This window comes from Entelurus aequoreus, linkage group LG05, assembly GCF_033978785.1.
Source record: "Entelurus aequoreus isolate RoL-2023_Sb linkage group LG05, RoL_Eaeq_v1.1, whole genome shotgun sequence".
Taxonomy (NCBI): Eukaryota; Metazoa; Chordata; class Actinopteri; order Syngnathiformes; family Syngnathidae; genus Entelurus; species Entelurus aequoreus.
In genome coordinates this window covers 8,412,692-8,435,081 of record NC_084735.1, presented here as the reverse complement: position 1 = coordinate 8,435,081, position 22,390 = coordinate 8,412,692, and the positions used below count along the sequence as shown (strand labels likewise).

The window sequence follows — 22,390 nt, the reverse complement described above, 5'->3', positions numbered from 1 at the left end:
GAAATGATTGTAAACTCAAGACAGCCATGACATGATGTTCTTTACAAGTGTATGCACACTTTTGACCACGACTGTAGGCCTACGACTACTTGAAGTGTTCGGACAAGGAAGTGAGTGTCAGCCGAGGTAGAAGTAATGTGCGTGCGTCAGAGGCAGAGTGGAAAAATATGCTGTTTTATGATAGTGATCAATGGTGCTGTTTTGTCCAGTTTTCTCTACCAACAAGAGACCTCAAAAGTTAGAACTGCAGACAAAATGGGAGAGAAAAGAGTGGCTTCAAACTAGCTCGTAGAAGATGGAGTAAAGCTATATGATGTTCCCGTAAAGTGACCTTTTGTTTAGCTAACATTTCTAGCCTCTGTGAACCTTCCGCTCTTGCCCACATTTACATGGCAGTCACATTCAAATCAGACCTTTTCTAGCAACAATTCAGTCATCAATGACTTTGTCCGTGCATCCACTTGAACCTTACATCCTTGACTGGCTGGTGTTCACCTACCTATGAGGATCCTCGTCCTCTTCCTGGACCTGGACTGGAACTTAGAAAATCTCCCAATGAAGTCACTGCGATCGTACATGTTTAAAGGCACGGAGGCAAGGTGCTCCATGACCATCCCATCCTGGCCTGGGTTCCAATTGTCCAAATCCTGGTCCTGGCTTTGGCTCAGCGAGAGGCTGTCGCCATAGTCCGACGTACAGCTTTCAGCCCCCAGGCTGGCGATGCTTCCGAAATCCTGCAAAGACATCATTGTTCCACCAGTCCCTTTTCCGGTAGTCTTCAGTTAGAAGCTGAGAGATTCCCACATTATGTATTAATGAAAAACTGGTCCTGGAATGATGTCACATAAAACCTAAACCGTCCTTAAGGTCCACTCCTGCACATCCTCTCTCCTCAATCAGTTCGGTGAGATCACAGCTTTGTCGTCAAAGACATGTCCCACTGCTAAGATTTCGGCGCGTTCCTCCCAAAGGTTTACGTCCAAAGCTTTGTGTTTTTAGCGCCGTTTCAAAGGTGGTCTTTTTGGTCAAAGCTCAGCACACCCGTCAGACCTAGTATTTGTTGTCTCTCTGAAGCTTCGGAGTCTCTGATGCAAGGTTGTGTTTCTCTACTCTCAGGTGGTGAGCCAGGGAGGAGTCCAATTCCAAGAAGGCAGCTTGATTGGCTGATTTAAAACGTTTGGGTGGATCTCTTCCACTCGCTGTCTGTTTTTTTCTTCCTCTTAGGGGGATTTTTTTGACACTCCGTCCTGCCGTACGTGAAGAACAACTCCTAGCACCTGTTTGCTACCTCGTCCCTCATCCTTGATGTCCTGCACACCATGGAAGCATGACGGAATGTGCCAACTTGATTCAGACAGCCAACGCATGGTATGTGACCCGGGAGTAAGAGTTGGGAGTCCTCGCGACTCTGGTCCAGGCTGTTTAGCCAGTTACAGTAACCTCAACGTGTAAATGGTGTAGGGTTACTGGGAGCCGACACACCCCTCGACAGGGGGGCGAGACACAGCCAAACACAAACAGGAAAAGCCCTCAGCGCTCGCACAAGGTTGCCTGGTAATCTTGATGGGCAGATAGTAATGGAAAGATAATGTGCAGAGTCAGCGCTGTCTTCCAGCGTTAAGAATTCCTTTCATAGCAGCACCGGAGACGGACAAATAAGCATTTCGTTCTTCAAAAAACATACTGCTTCCTCCTTCTCACAAAATCAGGGAAATAATGTAGCTCAGTCCTAAAATTAGGCGGAGGACTCATCCCCTCAGCACTTCTCAATTTAGCACAAAGACCCAGAGAAACATCAAGACTTAAGACGGAAATTTCCAGTGGTTTATTATCGCAGCCAGCGTGTCACTCTCTGGCTGAAGATAGTTGCTCCTCAGGAGGAACCTACCCTGGGGGGGGGCCATCTCACTGTTGATGCCATCATTGTCATGACATCACCTCCATTGAGTGCCACACCCAGGAGAGGTCGAGTGTGTGAAAACAAACCTTGCGTCTTGTCTCAATGTGACGGGAAACATTCGAATGATAGCTAACGTGTTTTTTAGGAGTGTACGGGGAATTGAGGCTTCACACACAGTACAGACCAAAAGTTTGGACACACCTTCTCATTTCAATACATTTTATTTATTTTCAAGACTATTTACCTTGTAGATTGTCACTGAAGGCATCAAAACTATGACACCTGTGAAAGGAAAACCATTTCAGGTTCCTCTTGAAGCTCATTGAAAGAATGCCAAGACATTATAAACCAGGGGTCACCAACGTGGTGCCCGCGGGCACCAGGTAGCCCGTAAGGACCAGATGAGTAGCCCGCTGGCCTGTTCTAAAAATAGCTCAAATAGCAGCACTTACCAGTGAGCTGCCTCTATTTTTTAAATTGTATTTATTTACTAGCAAGTTGGTCTCGCTTTGCCTGACATTTTTAATTCTAAGAGAGACAAAACTCAAATAGAATTTGAAAATCCAAGAAAATATTTTAAAGACTTGGTCTTCACTTGTTTAAATAAATTCATTAATTGTTTTACTTTGCTTCTTATAACTTTCAGAAAGACAATTTTAGAGAAAAAATACAACCTTAAAAATGATTTTAGGATTTTTAAACACATATACCTTTTTACCTTTTCAATTCCTTCCTCTTCTTTCCTGACAATTTAAATCAATGTTCAAGTACATTTATTTTTTTTATTGTAAAGAATAATAAATACATTTTAATTTAATTCTTCATTTTAGCTTCTGTTTTTTCAACAAAGAATATTTGTGAAATATTTCTTCAAACTTATTATGATTAAAATTCAAAAAAATTATTCTGGAAAATCTAGAAAATCTGTAGAATCAAATTTGAATCTTATTTGAAAGTCTTTTGAATTTCTTTTAAAATTTTTGTTCTGGAAAATCTAGAAGAAATAATGATTTGTCTTTGTTAGAAATATAGCTTGATCCAATTTGTTATATATTCTAACAAAGTGCAGATTGGATTTTAACCTATTTAAAACATGTCATCAAAATTCTAAAATTAATCTTAATCAGGAAAAATTACTAATGATGTTCCATAAATTATTTTTTTAATTTTTTCAAAAAGATTCGAATTAGCTAGTTTTTCTCTTCTTTTTTTCGGTTGAATTTTAAAGAGTCGAAATTGAAGATAAACTATGTTTCAAAATTGAATTGTCATTTTTTTCGTGTTTTCTCCTCTTTTAAACCGTTCAATTAAGTGTAAATATCATTAATTATTAATAATAACATAGAGTTAAAGGTAAATTGAGCAAATTGGCTATTTCTGGCAATTTATTTAAGTGTGTATCAAACTGGTAGCCCTTCGCATTAATCAGTACCCAAGAAGTAGCTCTTGGTTTCAAAAAGGTTGGTGACCCCTGTTATAAACTATACACTACTTCCAACTAACGCCTTGGATTTGCTTGCACCAGTAATTGCAAGTCAATCAATCAATCAATCAATGTTTACTTATATAGCCCTAAATCACAAGTGTCTCAAAGGGCTGCACAAGCCACAACGACATCCTCGGCTCAGATCCCACATGTGAAGAGTGAAGAGTGAAGTGAATGTCATATTTGAAAATGAGACTCGGAATCGTGGTAATAAAACAAAAAATGTGCTAGCTGGATGCTAATATACATTGGCTTTGCTATTAACGTCATACTGACTAACAATAGCAATTTTACATGGTAATTTTAACACCTTCAAATTTGTTAATTAGAACTACGACTAAGATGCACGTTACAATCAACCAGCTGGTGCGTTAATAGTACAATACTTACAGTATTATCACTTTTTAGGGCGCAACAAAAGACTGAACTGATTAGCCAACACACCATAAACTACACACTACTTCCAACAAACGCCTTGGATTTGCTTGCACCAGTAATTGCGAGTGAATGTCATATTTGAAAATGAGACTCAGAAATGCGATAATAAAGCAAGATATAACAAGTGGACAAAAGTTGTCATAATCGGCTCATTTTTAAATGTTGCCAATAAAAAATAGGATTTAATCATCAAAAACAATTAATATTTATTAAAGGCTTACTGAAATGACATTTTTTTATTCAAACGGGGATAGCATATCCATTCTATGTGTCATACTTGATCATTTCGCAATATTGCCATATTTTTGCTGAAAGGATTTAGTAGAGAACATCGACGATAAAGTTGCAACTTTTGGTCGCCGATAAAAAAAAGCCTTGCCTGTACCGGAAGTAGCGTGACTTCAACAGTTGAAAGGCTCCTCACATTTCCCCATTGTTTTCAATGCAGCTAGAGCGATTCGGACCGAGAAAGCGACGATTACCCCATTAATTTGAGCGAGGATGAAAGATTTGTGGATGAGGAACGTTAGAGCGAAGGACTAGAATGCAGTGCAAGACATATCTTTTTTCGCTCTGACCGTAACTTAGGTACAAGCTGGCTCATTGGATTCCACACTCTCTCCTTTTTCTATTGTGGATCACGGATTTGTATTTTAAACCACCTCGGATACTATATCCTCTTGAAAATGAGAGTCGAGAACGCGAAATGGACATTCACAGTGACTTTTATCTCCACGACAATACATCGGCGAAACACTTTAGCTACGGAGCTAACGTGATAGCATCGTGCTTAACTGCATATAGAAACAAAAGAAATAAACCCCTGACTGGAAGGATAGATAGAAAATCAACAGTACTATTACACCATGGACCTGTAACTACACGGTTAATGCTTTCCAGCCTGGCGAAGGTTAACAATGCTGTTGCTAACGACGCCATTGAAGCTAACTTAGCAACCGGACCTCACAGAGCTATGCTAAAACATTAGCTATCCACCTCATCTGCTCATCAACACCCGTGCTCACCTGCGTTCCAGCGATCAACGGTGCGACGAAGGACTTCACCCGATCACAGATGCGGTCGGCGGCCCGGAGACGGAGGAAGTTAAGGTGAGTTCGGCGGCTAGCGCGTCTGCTATCCATCTCTCAGTCCTCCTGGTTGTGTTGCTGTAGTCCGCCGCTAATACACCGATCCCACCTACAACTTTCTTCTTTGCAGTCTTTATTGTTCATTAAAGAAATTGCAAAAGGTTCACCAACACAGATGTCCAGAATACTGTGGAATTTTGAGATGAAAACAGAGTTTTTTGTATAGGATTCAATGTGTCCGAATACTTCCGTTTCAACGATTGACGTCACGCGCATACGTCATCATACATAGACATTTTCAACCGGAAGTTTAGCGGGAAATTTAAAATTGCACTTTATAAGTTAACCCGGCCGTATTGGCATGTGTTGCAATGTTAAGATTTCATCATTGATATATAAACTATCAGACTGCGTGGTCGGTAGTAGTGGCTTTCAGTAGGCCTTTAACACACACAAATACCAGTATTCATTGCTCGGTAAAGGGAATTGGTACCATATAGGTTCAAATGTGAGCCCTACAAGCAAGTGACGTAAAAATGCTGAAAACAAAATAAAATAAAGACTGACTTCAATTAGCAACTTAGCTCCTGGTTTGGCAGGAAACGGCATGAGTCTGGCAGAGAAACAAAGGCAAGGTTGTAAGAGGCGGAGCAAAATGCTGTCTATTGTTCATATTCTTTTCAGCAACTGACAAATATGGGTCAATTATAAATTACGCACGTTAGGAATGATCACCCACAATGGCGGTTGAGGTTGTCATACCGGCTTTGATTTGTTGTTGAAGACAGCAAACTACTGTCTGCTGCTCGACTCCCTTTGCTTGCTTAACCTTCTCCATTCAGTCACTTTTACAGAGTCAAAAGTTCAACAGTGTAAAGTCAGAAAAATCCTAATGCATTCTTCTGCTTTTGGCTCTTTTATGTGTACATAAGTCTGGATTGATTCCACAAGGGTTGCAAGTGCTGTAGAAAGTAGGCAACTGGGCCATGAGGACAGTTGCTCCGTCACCAGTTGTTTTTTTCTCTCTAAAGGACAACTGTCGTTTCGTTTTGCTGACGTAATGGTCGCGTGAGGCTCAACTCAAAAAACGGGTCAGTGCCAAAAGAAGCTGACGAAGATGAAGTCAGGCCATACCATGAAGCCTCTTGCTCAACAGGTTTCTGATGAGTCTTGAACAAAAGAGTGCTTGTGTCCCCATGACTGCTGCTGGCTAACACTTGGGAGGGACAGGTGCTAGGGGTTTTTGCTTCAGACTGACAACTGAACCGGCCTCATAGAATTATGGAACAAGAGAGGTTCTGACCTAGGATCAACTGGGGAGGTCCTTAAATCCAAATGAGAGCTCCTATGAGGGATTTGTGCATTGGAAAAGTTGATTTCCGACCGTAGTCAGTGTTGACTGCAGCTGCTCACTTCTGATTCACATGCTTCCAGGCACTAACGCAGAGAGAGATATCTATTTCTCTCAGTCTGTTAATCCATCTGACCTACAAAACTAACAAACACATTCATTCAGTTGAAAGGCGACTGTTCTGTTGCTAAAAGTCACTTCACCGGCTTCATCACCAGAGAGATAGTCATTCTCACTACTAAATCTAAGGCCTTCTGTTAATTATATGTTAAAACTAGGAATGTAACGATAAACGGTATCAATTAATCAATTTTTATTTAAAAAGCCCTAAATCAGGAGTGTCTCAAAGGGCTGATTCAACGGTATTGATGATAATCGCAATAAAACTATTAATTGAAAATGATGGAAAAACCCCACAAAAGCACTTTGATAAACTCACAGATTGACTGGCGCCAGCTGGTTTAGACTTAGACTTAGACTTCCTTTTAATTGTCATTCAAATTTGAACTTTACAGCACAGATAAGAACGAAATTTCGTTACATAAGCTCATGGTAGTGCAGGATAAAAAAAAGCAATAAGGTGCATATATAAATAAATAAATATATATAAATAATATATATATTTTATATATATAAAATAAATAAATATATATAAATAAATAAATAAATAGATTACTGTACAGATAAATAGTTAGCTTAAATGCTACTATGAAAACAAGAAACATATTTTCCATTAAGAATTGTATTTCGATACTTTTCTAAATAAAGGGGACCCAAAAAATAGCATTATTGGCTTTATTTGAACAAAAAAAATCTTAGGGCACATTAAACATGTGTTAATTATTGCAACAATTTAGTCTTTAAATAAAATAGTGAACATACTAGACAACTTGTCTTTTAGTAGTAAGTAAACAAACAAAGACTCCTAATTAGTCTGTAACATATTGTGTCATTCACCATTCTATTATTTTGTCAACATTATGAGGGACAAGCTGTAAAAATTTGTTATTAATGTACTTGTTCATTTACTGTTAATATCTGCTTATTTTCTGTTTTAAAATGTTCTATCTACACTTCTGTTGAAATGTAATAATCACTTATTCTTCTCTTCTTTGATACTTAGTTTCGGATGATACCACAAATTTAGGTATGGATCCGATACCAAGTAGTTACAAGATCATACATTGGTCATATTCAAAGTCCTCATGTGTCCAGGGACGTATTTCCTGAGTTTATAAACATAATATGAATTTTTTAAAAAGGAAAAAAGCTGCATTTGCCCTGCAAACATTTGACGTCCTACTTGTGAGGATTCAGGGAGCGCACGCACGGTCTGACACTTGTCACATTTTAAATCCACTTGCTTGTCATTACATGTTCTCATAGTGATTCATTCCTTTCAGGTTTCAACCACTGCCTCACGCTGCACTGCTGCCAGGCACCGACCACTGCAATGGCGCCCCCTGGAGTCCGTTCAATCCAATCCACTTTATCTCTACAGCACATTTCAAAACACAGTAGAAGTGAGTTGAGACTTACATACTAGGAGAGTCAATAATATAAAACATTTAACTATAAAACAAAATAGACTAAAATCGCACAACTCTCATGCTGGTTTAAAAGCCAAAGAGTAAAAATATGTTTTAGGCCTGATTTACAACTCGAGAGGGATACTGTTCCAAAGTCTTAGAGCCACAGCAGAAAATGTACAATCACCTCTGGATTTTAAACGGGTTTTTTGGAGAAGACAAGAAGAAAGGGATCAGCTGACCTCAGAGACCTTGTGGAGGTGTACGTTTTTTTAAAAAGGTCTGGCGCTAATCCGTTAAGAGATTTTAAAAAAACAACAATATTTTACAATGAGTTCTAAAATGAACTGGGAGCCAGTGAAGGGATGCTAAAATGTGTTCATGTTTTTTTAGTGCCAGTTAAAAATTTGGACTAACTGCAATGGAGCGATTGAGGCCTGCTTCATTCCAACGTAGAGGGAGTTGCAGTCGTCCAAACGGGTTACCCGCTCAAAGTCGTCGAAAGATAAAACTGATTAAAATTTGGCTAAAAGTCTTAGATGATAAAACAGACAACGGAGTTAATCTGATGTTCCAATTTAAAATCATTGTCTAACTTAAAACCAAGATTTGTGACTGTGGGTGTTAAAGGCCTACTGAAAGCCACTACTACCGACCACGCAGTCTGATAGTTTATATATCAATGATGAAATCTTAACATTGCAACACATGCCAATACGGCCGGGTTAACTTATAAAGTGACATTTTAAAATTCCCGGGAAATATCCGGCTGAAACATCGCGGTATGATGACGTATGCGCGTGACGAAGTCCGAGTAACGGAAGTTATGGTACCCCGTAGAATCCTATACAAAAAGCTCTGTTTTCATTTCATAATTCCACAGTATTCTGGACATCTTTTGCAATTTTTTTAATGAACAATGAAGGCTGCAAAGAAGACAGTTGTAGGTGGGATCAGTGTACTAGCAGCGGACTACAGCAACACAACCAGGAGGACTTTGTTGGAGCGCTAGCCGCGCTAGCCGCGCTAGCCGCGCTAGCCGCCGACTTCACCTTGACTTCCTACGTCTCCGGGCCGCCAAACGCATCGGGTGAAGTCCTTCGTCCTTCTGCCGATCGCTGGAACGCAGGTGAGCACGGGTGTTGATGAGCAAATGAGGGCTGGCTGGCGTAGGTGGAGAGCTAATGTTTTTAGCATAGCTCTGTGCAGTCTGGTTGCTAAGTTAGCTTCAATGGCGTCGTTAGCACAGCATTGTTAACCTTCGCCAGCCTGGAAAGCATTAACCGTGTATTTACATGTCCACGGTTTAATAGTATTGTTGATTTTCTATCTATACTTCCCGTCAGGGGTTTATTTCTTTTGTTTCTATATGCAGTTAAAGCAAGATGCTATCACGTTAGCTCGTAGCTAAAGCATTTCGCCGATGTATTGTCGTGGAGATAAAAGGCACTGAATGTCCATTTCGCGTTCTCGACTCTCATTTTCAAGAGGATATAGTATCCGAGGTGGTTTAAAATACAAATCTGTGATCTACAATAGAAAAAGAAGAGTGTGGAATCCAATGAGCCAGCTTGTACCTAAGTTACGGTCAGAGCGAAAAAAGATACGTCCATCGCTGCCTCTCAAGTCATTCACTGTAACGTTCCTCATCTACGAATCTTTCATCCTCGCTCAAATTAATGGGGTAATCATCACTTTCTCGGTCCGAATCTCTCTCGCTCCATTGTAAACAACGGGGAATTGTGAGGAATCCTAGCTCCTGTGACGTCACGCTACTTCCGGTACAGGCAAGGCTTTTTTTTATCAGCGAGCAAAAGTTGCGAACTTTATCGTCGATTTTCTCTACTAAATCCTTTCAGCAAAAATATGGCAATATCGCGAAATGATCAAGTATGACACATAGAATTGATCTGCTATTCCCGTTTAAATAAAAAAAAAAAATTTCAGTAGGCCTTTAAATAAGGCATCAGGGGGTCCAGGTCACTGGGGGGAGCATTCTGTTTGACTTTTCAGTCGAATACAATTATTTCTGTCTCGTTCTCATTTAAGTTTAAAATGTTTACCGCCAACCATGCTTTTATGTCCTCAAAATGATTAGAAACATGTGTCACTTTTCTTTTTTTTTAAAAGGACATAGATCAATCAATCAATGTTTATTTATATAGCCCTAAATCACAAGTGTCTCAAAGGGCTGTATTTGTTTATCATCCGCATAAAGATGATATATATATATTTTTTAAATGTGTTGAATGGGCAGGATACACACTGAAAACAGGATTGGTCCTAGGATTGAACCCTGAGGGACGCCACAGGACGAGGGAGCATAGGCCGAAGCTGAATCATCAATTTGGATTTTAAAAGTTCTGTTTGTCAGATATGACCTGAACTAGGGCTGGGTGATGTATGGAATATACTCGATATATTGCGGGTTTGTCTCTGTGCGATATAGAAAATGACTATATCCTGAGTATTGGAGTATATGTTCTCACGCAGTTGCTTTTAGCTGCGGGCATTACACTACATGCGTTTCTCACTTTTTCCCTTTTTCTGCTTCTCACAGAGAGATAAAACAAGCGCACCTTCTTACATACGTCACATATTGTCGCGTGTGCAACATTGTTATGGTATTGCTGTGTATTGTTTTGTTGGATTGATTAATTTAAAAAAAATAAAAAAATATATATATATATTTCAATACAAAAAAATACCAAAAAAAATTGATTTTTTAAAAATGAGAATCGATTCTGAATCGCACAACGTAAGAATCGCGATTCGAATTCGAATCGATTTTTTCCCACACCTCTAATATATATATATATATATATTGACCTGCTCAGTGGCCTTGTGGTGAGAGTGTCCGCCCTGAGATCGGTAGGTCGTGAGTTCAAACCCCGGCCGAGTCATATCAAAGACTATAAAAATGGGACCCATTACTTCCACACTCAGCATCAAGGGTTGGAATTGGGGGTTAAATCACCAAAAATGATTCCCGGGCGCTGCCACCGCTGCTGCCCACTGCTCCCCTCACCTCCCAGGGGGTGATCAAGGGTGATGGGTCAAATGCAGAGAATAATTTCGCCACACCTAGTGTGTGTGTGTGACAATCGTGGGTACTTTAAGTTGAACTTAAATGGGTCTAAAATGTGATAAAATAGTATAGTAATAGGATCTAAGTCTGGCTTCTTTAGCATGGGCTCCACAACAGCTTGCTTCAAATAATTTGGGACAGTCCCTGAAGCAAGACTGCCGTTTCAATATTTCTTGGACATGGGGTGCGATCACACCCCAGATTAAAACCAACATTTGTGACTGTGGCTTTTAAATAAGGCATCAGGGGGGTCCGGGTCACTGGGGGGAGCATTCTGTTTTGACTTTTTTCCAGAATCAGTGGATATTAAAAGGTCAATGAGTCACACTGGAACTCTCACAACTGCCTCAGGATCAACAAGTGTGAAAATACTTTTTTCCACAGCAAGACCTGAGACTGACAAAATGCTAATTGTGCAATAACAGTGAGTAAAAAGTGCAAACAAACATTCCAGTGTGCCCGTGCTGAGGCGTCCACAAACACACTCGGAGTGCCAAACAGATTCCTTTGGCTGACTGTGTCAAGTTGGGAAACAAAGCCACAGGACATCAATTAGTTGCATAACAACAACAAGTCTGCAATAACAAAAGTCCGGCTCGTGAGTAAAGGCGTCATTTGCGACATTAAAAAAAACATTAGCAACACCCGAGGGGACGTTAGTCAGCACACGAGGATTCTAAGGAATGTGTGTTTTTGTGCAGACTTGCCTGGCAGAAAGACCCCGCTTTGTAAGCCAGTGGGTGTGAGTGAGGTTCCGCCTGGTATCCATGGCAACAGTGATAGTGAGTAAGGAAAGGCCAGCTCACCAGTAGGGAAGTGCCGGATGTCCAATTAATTTATAAGCTTTTAATTAGCTCCCATCAGTGTGGATTAGGGGTGTCATATCACGACCAAAATGATCAAACTTTGGGAGCATTACAATTCGATCTGATTCTGATTCTCTGTGTGACGATTCGATTCAGATTCGAATCTCGATTGGACATGATTCTGGGTTCAAACAGATTCTCACATTATTTGGTGCAGTAATTATAATAAAACCTTTTCAAAACAGGTTACATGTTACAAAATCTTATTTTGGTTTCTATACACACGGCGAGGAAGCATAAAGATGGCCTAAAAACGTATTTAAATTTTTTTTATATAAATTTAAAAAAAAGAATAAGCTAAAAAGCTATTTAAAAAATTATGAATCGATTTAGTATCCAAATGTTAAATAAGAATCACAATTTGGGTGTTAAATGACTTTTGGAGCACCCCTAATTATCACCGTTATCATTATTATCGTGGTATTGCTAAGTATACTCAAAAAGTACTTACTGAAATCATTTGACCTAGTTATCTTTTGTTTTTTAAAACAACTCAAATTAAATGGACACAATGTTAAAAATAGCCACTATTTTGTATGTTTTGTGTTTCTTATGCTTCACTGACAGTGTTTTCATCTTTTTAGTAGTTTATCTGTTTTAATGGCTGAGCTTTGATTGTTTTAAATATTAGATTAGCATTTTAAGAGGTGTTTAAATGAAAACTGCGTAACAAATCAAATCTATTATTTATTCATTCTAACGGAGCGTTGTGGCGTCCTACTCCGTTCAGCGTCCCATGAACGCACCACAAAAACACCTGCGTCTGGCATTCCTCCGAGTATAGAACGACCATCCTTTGTAACTTTCCATCCTTTGTAACTGAGCTGCTGTGTGGAACAATTTCCCTTGTGGATCATTAAAGTTTGTCTAAGTCGAAGTCTAATGATGCAAAGGCGATACTATCCCTAAAAGTCTGCTTCATTTTTTTGATAGTTTGGTGGAATTCTAAAAATAGCCCATTCTGCACAAGGCGTCAATTTAAAATGTAGTGCATCTGCAAGATGTTTACAAATATTAATCCAGTAGGCTTTCAGACTAGGGACAGGACCAGAACATGTGTGTCATGTTTGCAGGAGTCAATTGGCATCGATTACATGGCCAATTGTTTTTTTTAATGTATTTTCATTTTGTACTTGTCTTAATCTTTTTGTATGTGTTTTCCACTTTTCTTTAAAAGCCTAACCAGGGACGAGTGTTGCAAACTAGCCTGTGGCTAGAAGTCTCATGTACTGTGACATGGGTTACCTATGGCTAGCAATGTTTCATTGTACTGTCCCTGTCAAATAAATAAATAAATACAAATCAAAAATTAAAGCTGCAAGCAGCGATGGACAGGACCGACTTTGACGGCACATAAAATCCAAACCGGAGCAGTAATTAAAACTCTTTCATCAACTTTTAATCAGAAGGGTTCAATCTCTCTCCTGTGCTAGTTTGAAGCCGACACGACAAACGCGCTCAGAGGAGATAATGTTTGAAAAAAGGTGACCGGTTTTTACAAAACTTTAGTTTTGAAGGGGGAATTGCAAACTGCCTGTTGATTTTTGCTGGGGGTTGTCAGTGAATGAAATCTAGGTCTAAGTGAGACCTACATAGAGGTTTTTGTTTCATGTCTCTACGACATTCCTACTGGAAGTTACAGGCAGTTTTGTCTGTGTTTTCTTCCTAGGAGCAGTTTTGTCTGTGTTTTCTTCCTAGGGGGCGCTAGAGCGCAATTTTGAGTTTTGGGGTTGGGTTTTTTATTAGATCGCAATTTTTGCCAGTCCTGATGTGTGTGTCCAGTTTGGTGAGTTTTGAAGCACGTTAAGGGGGTCAAATTATAGCTCAAAGAGGCAAAGGTGACTGTTTTTACAAAACTTGTTTTGAAGGGGGAATTGCAAACTTCCTGTAGATTTTTGCCGGGGGTTGTCAGTGTATGAAATCTAGGTCTAAGTGAGATCTACATAGAGGTTTTTTGTTTCATGTCTCTACGACATTCCTACTGGAAGTTACAGGCAGTTTTGTCTGTGTTTTCTTCCTAGGAGCAGTTTTGTCTGTGTTTTCTTCCTAGGGGGCGCTAGAGCGCAATTTTGAGTTTTGGGGTTGGGTTTTTTATTAGATCGCAATTTTTGCCAGTCCTGATGTGTGTGTCCAGTTTGGTGAGTTTTGAAACATGTTAAGGGGGTCAAATTATAGCTCAAAGAGGCAAAGGTGACTGTTTTTACAAAACTTGTTTTGAAGGGGGAATTGCAAACTTCCTGTTGATTTTTGCTGAAGGATGTCAGTGTATGAAATCTAGGTCTAAGTGGTTTTTGTTTCATGTCTCTACGACATTCCTACTGGAAGTTGCAGGCAGTTTTGTCTGTGTTTTCTTCCTAGGGGGCTCTAGAGCGCAATTTTGAGTTTTGGGGCTAGGTTTTTTTATTAGATCGCAATTTTCGCCAGTCCTAATGTGTGTGTCAAATATGGTGAGTTTTGAAGCATGTTAAGGGGGTCAAATTACAGCTCAAAGAGGCGGCGGTATAATAATAATAAAACCTTACAAATACAATAGGGTCCTCTGTCCCAAAGGGACATTCGGTCGCTAATAAAATGTTTTGCATGATATATAAGAAGGGGGAGTGCGTTTTATCAGTTTGGGGGTCCTTGGACTGGACATAGTTGAAGACCCCTGCAAAGGGTCATGCTGTGTTGTGCTCGTAGTTTAAGCCCAGAACAATGGACCTAATTGGGTCGCCCATGCAGACTGGCTGAGGCAAACAGCTGGTGACATGGAGAGTCAGCATGAACAAAAATAGGAGTACAAATACGAGACTTATTCACTGCATTCTATCATCAACAATCACAGTCTTTGACCTAAAACAGGGGTGTCCAAACTTTTTCCACTGAGGGCCGCACACTGAAAAATTAAAGCAAGCGGGGGCCATTTTGATATTTTTTATTTTAAAAACCAATACAATATATGTATAACAAATATACATGCAGGCCTCCACTCAGTCTTGATCCCGGGGACCCCAAAGGGTTTTGGTCAAAAAAAATATTAAGAATGTGTCATTATTCAGTATTACTAATTTTATTATTATTCAAGTTTTAAATCTCTAGATCAACATTAAGTCTATCTGTCAATATAATGTTTTTAAAGATTTAAGTTGTATGCTCTTTTTGTCAAAGAAAACCCTGTTTTTTTATGGAAAAAAAACACAAAATATGCAATATTTTCACCCAATAATTTTTTTAAAGTGGAATATTCGAGATTATATAATAATTTGAGCCTTAAAAAGGTCAATAACTCATAACACCATTGATTTTAATTCATTATTATTTTTTTAGCAATGACACTTAAAAACAAATCACACTAAAATTATTGGGGATCCAAAACTCATTAAAGTGTTAAAAAAATAAATTATACATTTGTTTTTGCTGTTTACTTTTAACACAATAATCTCGAGATCAACTTCAGATCTATCCGTCAATTATAAGTTTTATTGTTGTTTATGTTTTTTGTTTGTTCGTTTTAGGCCTTTCTTTTTTTTTTAAAACAGCTCAGTTTTTTATATGGCAAACACAAAATATGCTATATTTTCCCCAAAAAATATCTCAAAGTGGAATATTTAACGTGACGTAATTGGAGCCTTTTGAATAGGTCAATAATTCATAATGACATTGATTTTGATTCATTATTATTTTTTAAAGAAAGAAACAGCCTGCATGGCAGCTTTGTGTTATTAAGAGTAAACATTGCAACATTTTCTTGTTACATTTCACCTGTTTGCTCTTTTATACCACTTTTTACGTTTTACATTTTTTTAAATAGTATTTTTAAAATGTGCAGTGGGGCCGTTAAAACATGACCTGCGGGCCGCAAATGGCCCCCGGGCCGCACTTTGGACACCCCTGACCTAAAATATGTACAGCACAATAATTCAGTACACATATTTAATCACGAGGTAGTTGTCTCTTACAATCCCGCCTCCAAACTTACACACAAACTAGGGTTGCACAATTAATGGGCATTGAATTGATTAATCAAATTTAATTAGTGTGATTCGGTAACAGCAGGAGGCTGAGTTTGTTTATTTTTCCCCAGGGAGAAAGACGTCTCCCTCTGTGCATCGTTTTCTGCGTTTATCTAACGGTACAATTAACTGAACGCAGTGAGCCCTCTTTTCAGTCATTGACAATCTTTGTCTCAGCGAGACCGCACACAAACGAAGCATGGACAGAGAACCTCGCGACTCGCCAGTGAGAAGCTGGGCAAAGTAACAACAATTAGGAGGAAAAAATATGATCACAAAGCCAAATGTCGCGTTGTGGTAATGTTTTAGCTTCAAATTGGATGGGGCAATATGGGCCCATCAATACAGGGAATGCCATGATCACTTGATGGCAACAAACCAAAAGACAACATCCAACCTAGTTTTTCCAAATGGGGAAAAATGCACTTTAAGATTTTCAATATTTATTTTAGTCAATTTTTTTACATATATATATATTTTTTTTAGATTTACTTTCCAACAATTTTACAGTAATGAGAAATAAAAGTTTATATCCTTTTAAATGGTTATTTAAATTATTTTTTATACATTTTTAAAATTACATTACATTATAATTACAGATGTCCGATAATATCGGACTGCCGATATTATCGGCCGATAAATGCATTAAAATGTAATATCGGAAATTATCGGTATCGGTTTCAAAAAGTAAAATTTATGACTTTTTAAAGGCCTACTGAAATGATTTTTTTTAATTTAAACGGGAATTGCAGATCCATTCTATGTGTCATACTTGATCATTTCGCGATATTGCCATATTTTTGCTGAAAGGATTTAGTAGAGAAAATCGACGATAAAGTTCGCAACTTTTGCTCGCTGATAAAAAAAAAGCCTTGCCTGTACCGGAAGTAGCGTGACGTCACAGGAGCTAGTATTCCTCACAATTCCCCGTTGTTTACATTGGAGCGAGAGAAATTCGGACCGAGAAAGTGATGATTACCCCATTAATTTGAGCGAGGATGAAAGATTCGTAGATGAGGAACGTTACAGTGAAGGACTTGAGAGACAGTGATGGACGTATCTTTTTTCGCTCTGACCGTAACTTAGGTACAAGCTGGCTCATTGGATTCCACACTCTCCTTTTTTTATTGTGGATCACGGATTTGTATTTTAAACCACCTCGGATACTATATCCTCTTCAAAATGAGAGTTGAGAACGCGAAATGGACATTCAGTGCCTTTTATCTCCACGACAATACATCGGCGAAATGCTTTAGCTACGAGCTAACGTGATAGCATCGTGCTTTAACTGCATATAGAAACAAAAAAATAAACCCCTGACTGGAAGGATAGATAGAAAATCAACAATACTATTAAACCGTGGACATGTAAATACACGGTTAATGCGTTCCAGGCTGGCGAAGGTTAACAATGCTGTGCTAACGACGCCATTGAAGCTAACTTAGCAACGGGACCTCACAGAGCTATGCTAAAAACATTAGCTCTCCACCTACGCCAGCCAGCCCTCATCTACTCATCAACACCCGTGCTCACCTGCGTTCCAGCGATCGGCAGAAGGACGAAGGACTTCACCCGATGCGTTTGGCGGCCCGGAGACGTAGGAAGTCAAGGTGAGGTCGGCGGCTAGCGCGGCTAGCGCGGCTAGCGCGGCTAGCGCTCCAACCAAGTCCTCCTGGTTGTGTTGCTGTAGTCCGCTGCTAATACACCGATCTCACCTACAACTGTCTTCTTTGCAGCCTTCATTGTTCGTTAAACAAATTGCAAAAGATGTCCAGAATACTGTGGAATTATGAAATGAAAACAGGGCTTTTTGTATAGGATTCTAGGAGTACCATAACTTCCGTTACTCTGACTTCGTCACGCGCATACGTCATCATACCGCGACGTTTCAGCCGGATATTTCCCGGGAAGTTTTAAATGTCACTTTATAAGTTAACCCGGCCGTATTGGCATGTGTTGCAATGTTAACATTTCATCATTGATATATAAACTATCAGACTGCGTGGTCGGTAGTAGTGGGTTTCAGTAGGCCTTTAAAACGCCGCTGTACGGAGTGGTACACCATACTTGCCAACCTTGAGACCTCCAATATCGGGAGTAGGGGGGGGCTTGGTCAGGGGTGGGGTCGGGGGGCGTGGTTATTTACAGCTAGAATTCACCAACTCGAGTATTTCATACACATATATATATATATATATATATATATATATATATATATATATATATATATATATATATATATATATATATATATATATATATATATGTATATATATATATATATATATATATATATATATATATATATATATATATATATATATATATATATGTATATATATATATATATATATATATATATAAGAAATACTTGACTTTCAGTGAATTCTAGCTATATATATATATATATTTTATTTACATAGAAAAAACAAACAAACTTGAATTTCAGTGTTCCGGTGGCTATCCATTAGATGGCAGTATTGTCCTGTTTAACTTCTCCGTTCATGATGAGTATATCATTTCGACCACCGTGTTCAATGGAGAAGTCTGTTCTACAAAATTTACAGGCAACATACACGGTGTATGTTGCCTGTAAATTTTATGACGTCATTGGGCAGGCAAGCTGTTTATATTGTGGGAAAGCGAACGTGAGAACAGGCTGTCCCCACTCAGTCTCAGGTCCGCATTGAGCTGGAGGGGGCGTGGCCTCCAGCTCCGGCTGAATACCGGGAGTTTGTCGGGAGAAAATCTCTGCCGGGAGGTTGTCGGGAGAGGCGCTGAATACCGGGATTCTCCCGCTAAAAACGGGAGGGTTGGCAAGTATGTGGAACACGGACGTAGGGAGAAGTACAGAACGCCAATAAACCTTAAAGGCACTGCCTTTGCGTGCCGGCCCAGTCACATAATATCTACGGCTTTTCACACACACAAGTGAATGCAAGCATACTTGGTCAACAGCCATACAGGACACACTGAGGTTAGCCGTATAAACAACTTTAACACTGTTACAAATATGCGCCACACTGTGAACCCACACCAAACAAGAATGACAAACACATTTCGGGAGAACATCCGCACCGTAACACAACATAAACACAACAGAACAAATACCCAGAACCCCTTGCACCACTAACTCTTCCGGGACGCTACAATATACACCCCCGCCCACCTCAACCTCCTCATGCTCTCTCAGGGAGAGCATGTCCCAAATTCCAAGCTGCTGTTTTGAGGCATGTTAAAAAAAAAAATGCACTTTGTGACTTCAATAATAAATATGGCAGTGCCATGTTGGCATTTTTTTCCCATAACGTGAGTTGATTTATTTTGGAAAACCTTGTTACGTTGTTTAATGCATCCAGCGGGGCATCACAACAAAATTAGGCATAATAATGTGTTAATTCCACCACTGTATATATCCGTTGATATCGGAATCGGTAGTCAAGAGTTGGACAATATCGGAATATCGGCAAAAAAGCCATTATCGGATATCTCTAAAAATTACGACTATTTTCATAAAATTGCCAAAAATTGTAAGCTTTTCTTGTAAAATTGCGACTGCCATTGAGTAAAATTCCAACTTTTGTCATAATATTGCACAAATGTTCAGTTTTTCTTGTCAAAATTTGACTTGCGTTGAGTAAAATTATGACTTTTATTATAATACTGCAGGTTGATTGGCAACACACACAAAAAAAATGGTCCCTAGTGTGTGAATGTTGTCTGTCTGTCTATCTGTGTTGGCCCTGTGATGAGGTGGCGACTTGTCCAGGGTGTACTCCGCCTTCCGCACGATTGTAGCTGAGAAAGGCTCCAGCACCCCGCCGTGACCCCGAAAGGGATAAGCGGTAGAAAATGGATGGATGAGTGAGCCTATGGCTTTGCACTTTGTTTGTTATACATCAGGACGGCGTGGCTTCACTGCTTAGGCTGCTGCCCCCGCGGCCCGACCTCGGATAAGCGGAAGAAGATGGATGAACCAATTTAAAAAAAACGGGAAAAAAACGTCAACACAATAAAATGAGGACAGTTATTTAACCTCGATAGTTTCCACCTGAAAGCAACATTGTAGAGGCTTCAGTGTGAGAATGTTCAGGATTTATCGCCGTCTTTATTGGCAATTAGCGTTGCTAATTTGGCTAATTATTGTAAAGCCACCGAGCTAACGCGTTAGCTCCTTTCTCCCCCCCGCCCCGGTCTTCAATTAGCACGTCCGCCTCGTCTTTGTTCGCCGTGTTCGGCTGGAAGTAAAAACGTCCCCCGCCTCCTCTTAACCGGTGAACATTATTCCAAGCTAACAAGCTAACAAGCTAGCCCGGGCTGGTCCATCAAAACATCACCGCCCGCCTTTGTAGTCGCGGCGTCACGCAGCAGTTATAACCTCCGACATTTCAGCCAAATTGTACCTCTTCTTGGTCGACGTCTGCGATCACTGGGCCATCCCTCGACGCCGATTGTCCCCCTTTTTCCTTTTTTCCCCCTGCTTTAATGGCTTGTTTTCATCCGTCCTCTCCCTCTGCCGCTTCCAGGCTGACAGCAGCACAGCCAGGCCCCGCCCCTAGCAACCAATCACAAGCGCCCGCCATGGAAACCGCGGCCCCCAGGACGTCTCTGATTGGCTGCCGCTGGCTGTCCGTCAACGCGTCGCTAGGGGCGCACCGCGGTCCAAGGGCAGGACACCTGCTATGGAGGGATGCTGAATGCATGCCCTGCTCACTATTGTCTGACTTCTTTCCTCGAACCCTTTTTTTTCACGCAATATTGTTAATAAGATGAACTTTTTATTGCTATACACTGTAAAAAAAAATAAAAAAAAATGCCGGGTTATTTTAGTAACCCAATTTATGGGTTGCTCGTGTTGAATTAAATTTTGGAGTTGTTTTTTTTTTTTAACTTAGACAAACTTTATTGATCCACAGGGGAAATAGTGTACATTTATGAAGAGCAACCCATTTTTTGGGCTATAAGGGTATTATTGTTAACTCAATTTCTGGGTTATTTAAATTATGAACCATTTTTGGGTTGTTTTTCAATAACTAGCCCATTTTTGGGTAAAAAGCTTTTTTTTTTTAAATTATTATTATTATTATAAAGTTACCTTTTTCTTGAAGATCCCATTTATGGGTTGCTAGTGTTGAGTTAAATTTTAGAGTTATTTTTTATGGAGAGCAACCCATTTTTGGGGTTATAAAGGTATTATTCTTAACTCATATTCTGGGTTATCGAAATATAGAACCGTTCTTGGGTTTTTGGTACCTTTTTCTTGAAGACCCAATTTATGGGTTGCTAGTGTTGAGTTACATTTTGGAGTTGTTGGTTTTTTAACTGAGACACACTTTATTGATCCACAGGGGAAATTGTGTAAATGTTTGAAAAGCAACCCATTTTTGGGGCTATAAAGGTGTTATTCTTAACTCAAATTCTGGGTTATCAAAATGATTATCCGTCTTTGGGTTGTTTTTTAATGAGTAACACATTTTTGGGTAAGAGGCTTCAAACTTTATTGATCCACATGGGAAATTGTGTAAATGTATGAAGAGCAACCCATTTTTTGGGTTATAAGGGTATTATTTTTAACTCAATTTCTGGGGGTTTTAAATTATGAACCATTTTTGGGTTGTTTTTCAATGAATAACCCATTTTCAGGTAAGAGGCTTTTTAAAAAAAATGTTTATTAATAAGTTACCTTTTTCTTGAAAACCGAATTTATGGGTTGCTAGTGTTGAGTAAAATTTTGGAGGTTTTTTTCTAAAGAGCAACCCATTTTTGGGGTTATAAAGGTATTATTTTTAACTCAATTTCTGGGGGTTTTAAATTATGAACCATTTTTGGGTTGTTTTTCAATGAATAACCAATTTTCAGGTAAGAGGCTTTTTTAAAAAAATGTTTATTAATAAGTTACCTTTTTTTTGAAAACCCAATTTATGGGTTGCTAGTGTTGAGTTAAATTTTGGAGGTTTTTTTCTAAAGAGCAACCCATTTTTGGGGTTATAAAGGTATTATTCTTAACTCAAATTCTGGGTAATCGAAATAATGAACCGTTTTTGGGTTTTTGGTACCTTTTTCTTGAAGACCCAATTTATGGGTTGCTAGTGTTGAGTTACATTTTGGAGTTGTTGGTTTTTTAACTGAGACACACTTTATTGATCCACATGGGAAATTGTGTAAATGTATAAAGAGCAACCCATTTTTTGGGTTATAAGGGTTTTATTTTTAACTCAATTTCTGGGTTTTTTAAATTATGAACCATTTTTGGGTTGTTTTTCAATGAATAACCCATTTTCAGGTAAGAGGCTTTTTAAAAAAAAAATGTAATTAAAAAGTTACCTTTTTCTTGAAAACCCAATTTATGGGTTGCTATTGTTGAGTTAAATTTTGGAGGGTTTTTTTCTGACGAGCAACCCATTTTTGGGGTTATAAAGGTATTATTCTTAACTCAAATTCTGGGTAATCGAAATAATGAACCGTTTTTGGGTTTTTGGTACCTTTTTCTTGAAGACCCAATTTATGGGTTGCTAGTGTTGAGTTACATTTTGGAGTTATTTTTTAACTTAGACAAACTTAGACAAACTTTATTGATCCACAAGGGAAATTGTGTAAATTTATGAAGAGCAACCCATTTTTTGGGCTATAAGGGTATTATTGTTAACTC

The 22,390-nt window shown here is 39.1% G+C and overlaps 1 protein-coding gene and 1 long non-coding RNA gene across 2 annotated transcripts in view; one reads left to right on the top strand and one right to left on the bottom strand.

The window, feature by feature from the left end:
• Positions 1 to 1,205, bottom strand: part of fryb (furry homolog b (Drosophila)) — a 184,905-nt gene extending 183,700 nt beyond the window's left edge. The window contains exon 1 of the mRNA XM_062046964.1: positions 500 to 1,205. Within this exon, the coding sequence (XP_061902948.1) occupies positions 500 to 749 (250 nt within the window). The 5' untranslated portion in view covers positions 750 to 1,205. The remainder of the gene's footprint in view (positions 1 to 499) is intronic.
• Positions 1,096 to 20,554, top strand: LOC133650124 (uncharacterized). Its single transcript, XR_009826186.1, has 3 exons — positions 1,096 to 1,368; positions 7,667 to 7,786; positions 20,268 to 20,554. It is a non-coding gene; the product is annotated as an uncharacterized LOC133650124 (long non-coding RNA).
• The last annotated feature ends 1,836 nt before the right edge of the window (positions 20,555 to 22,390 follow it).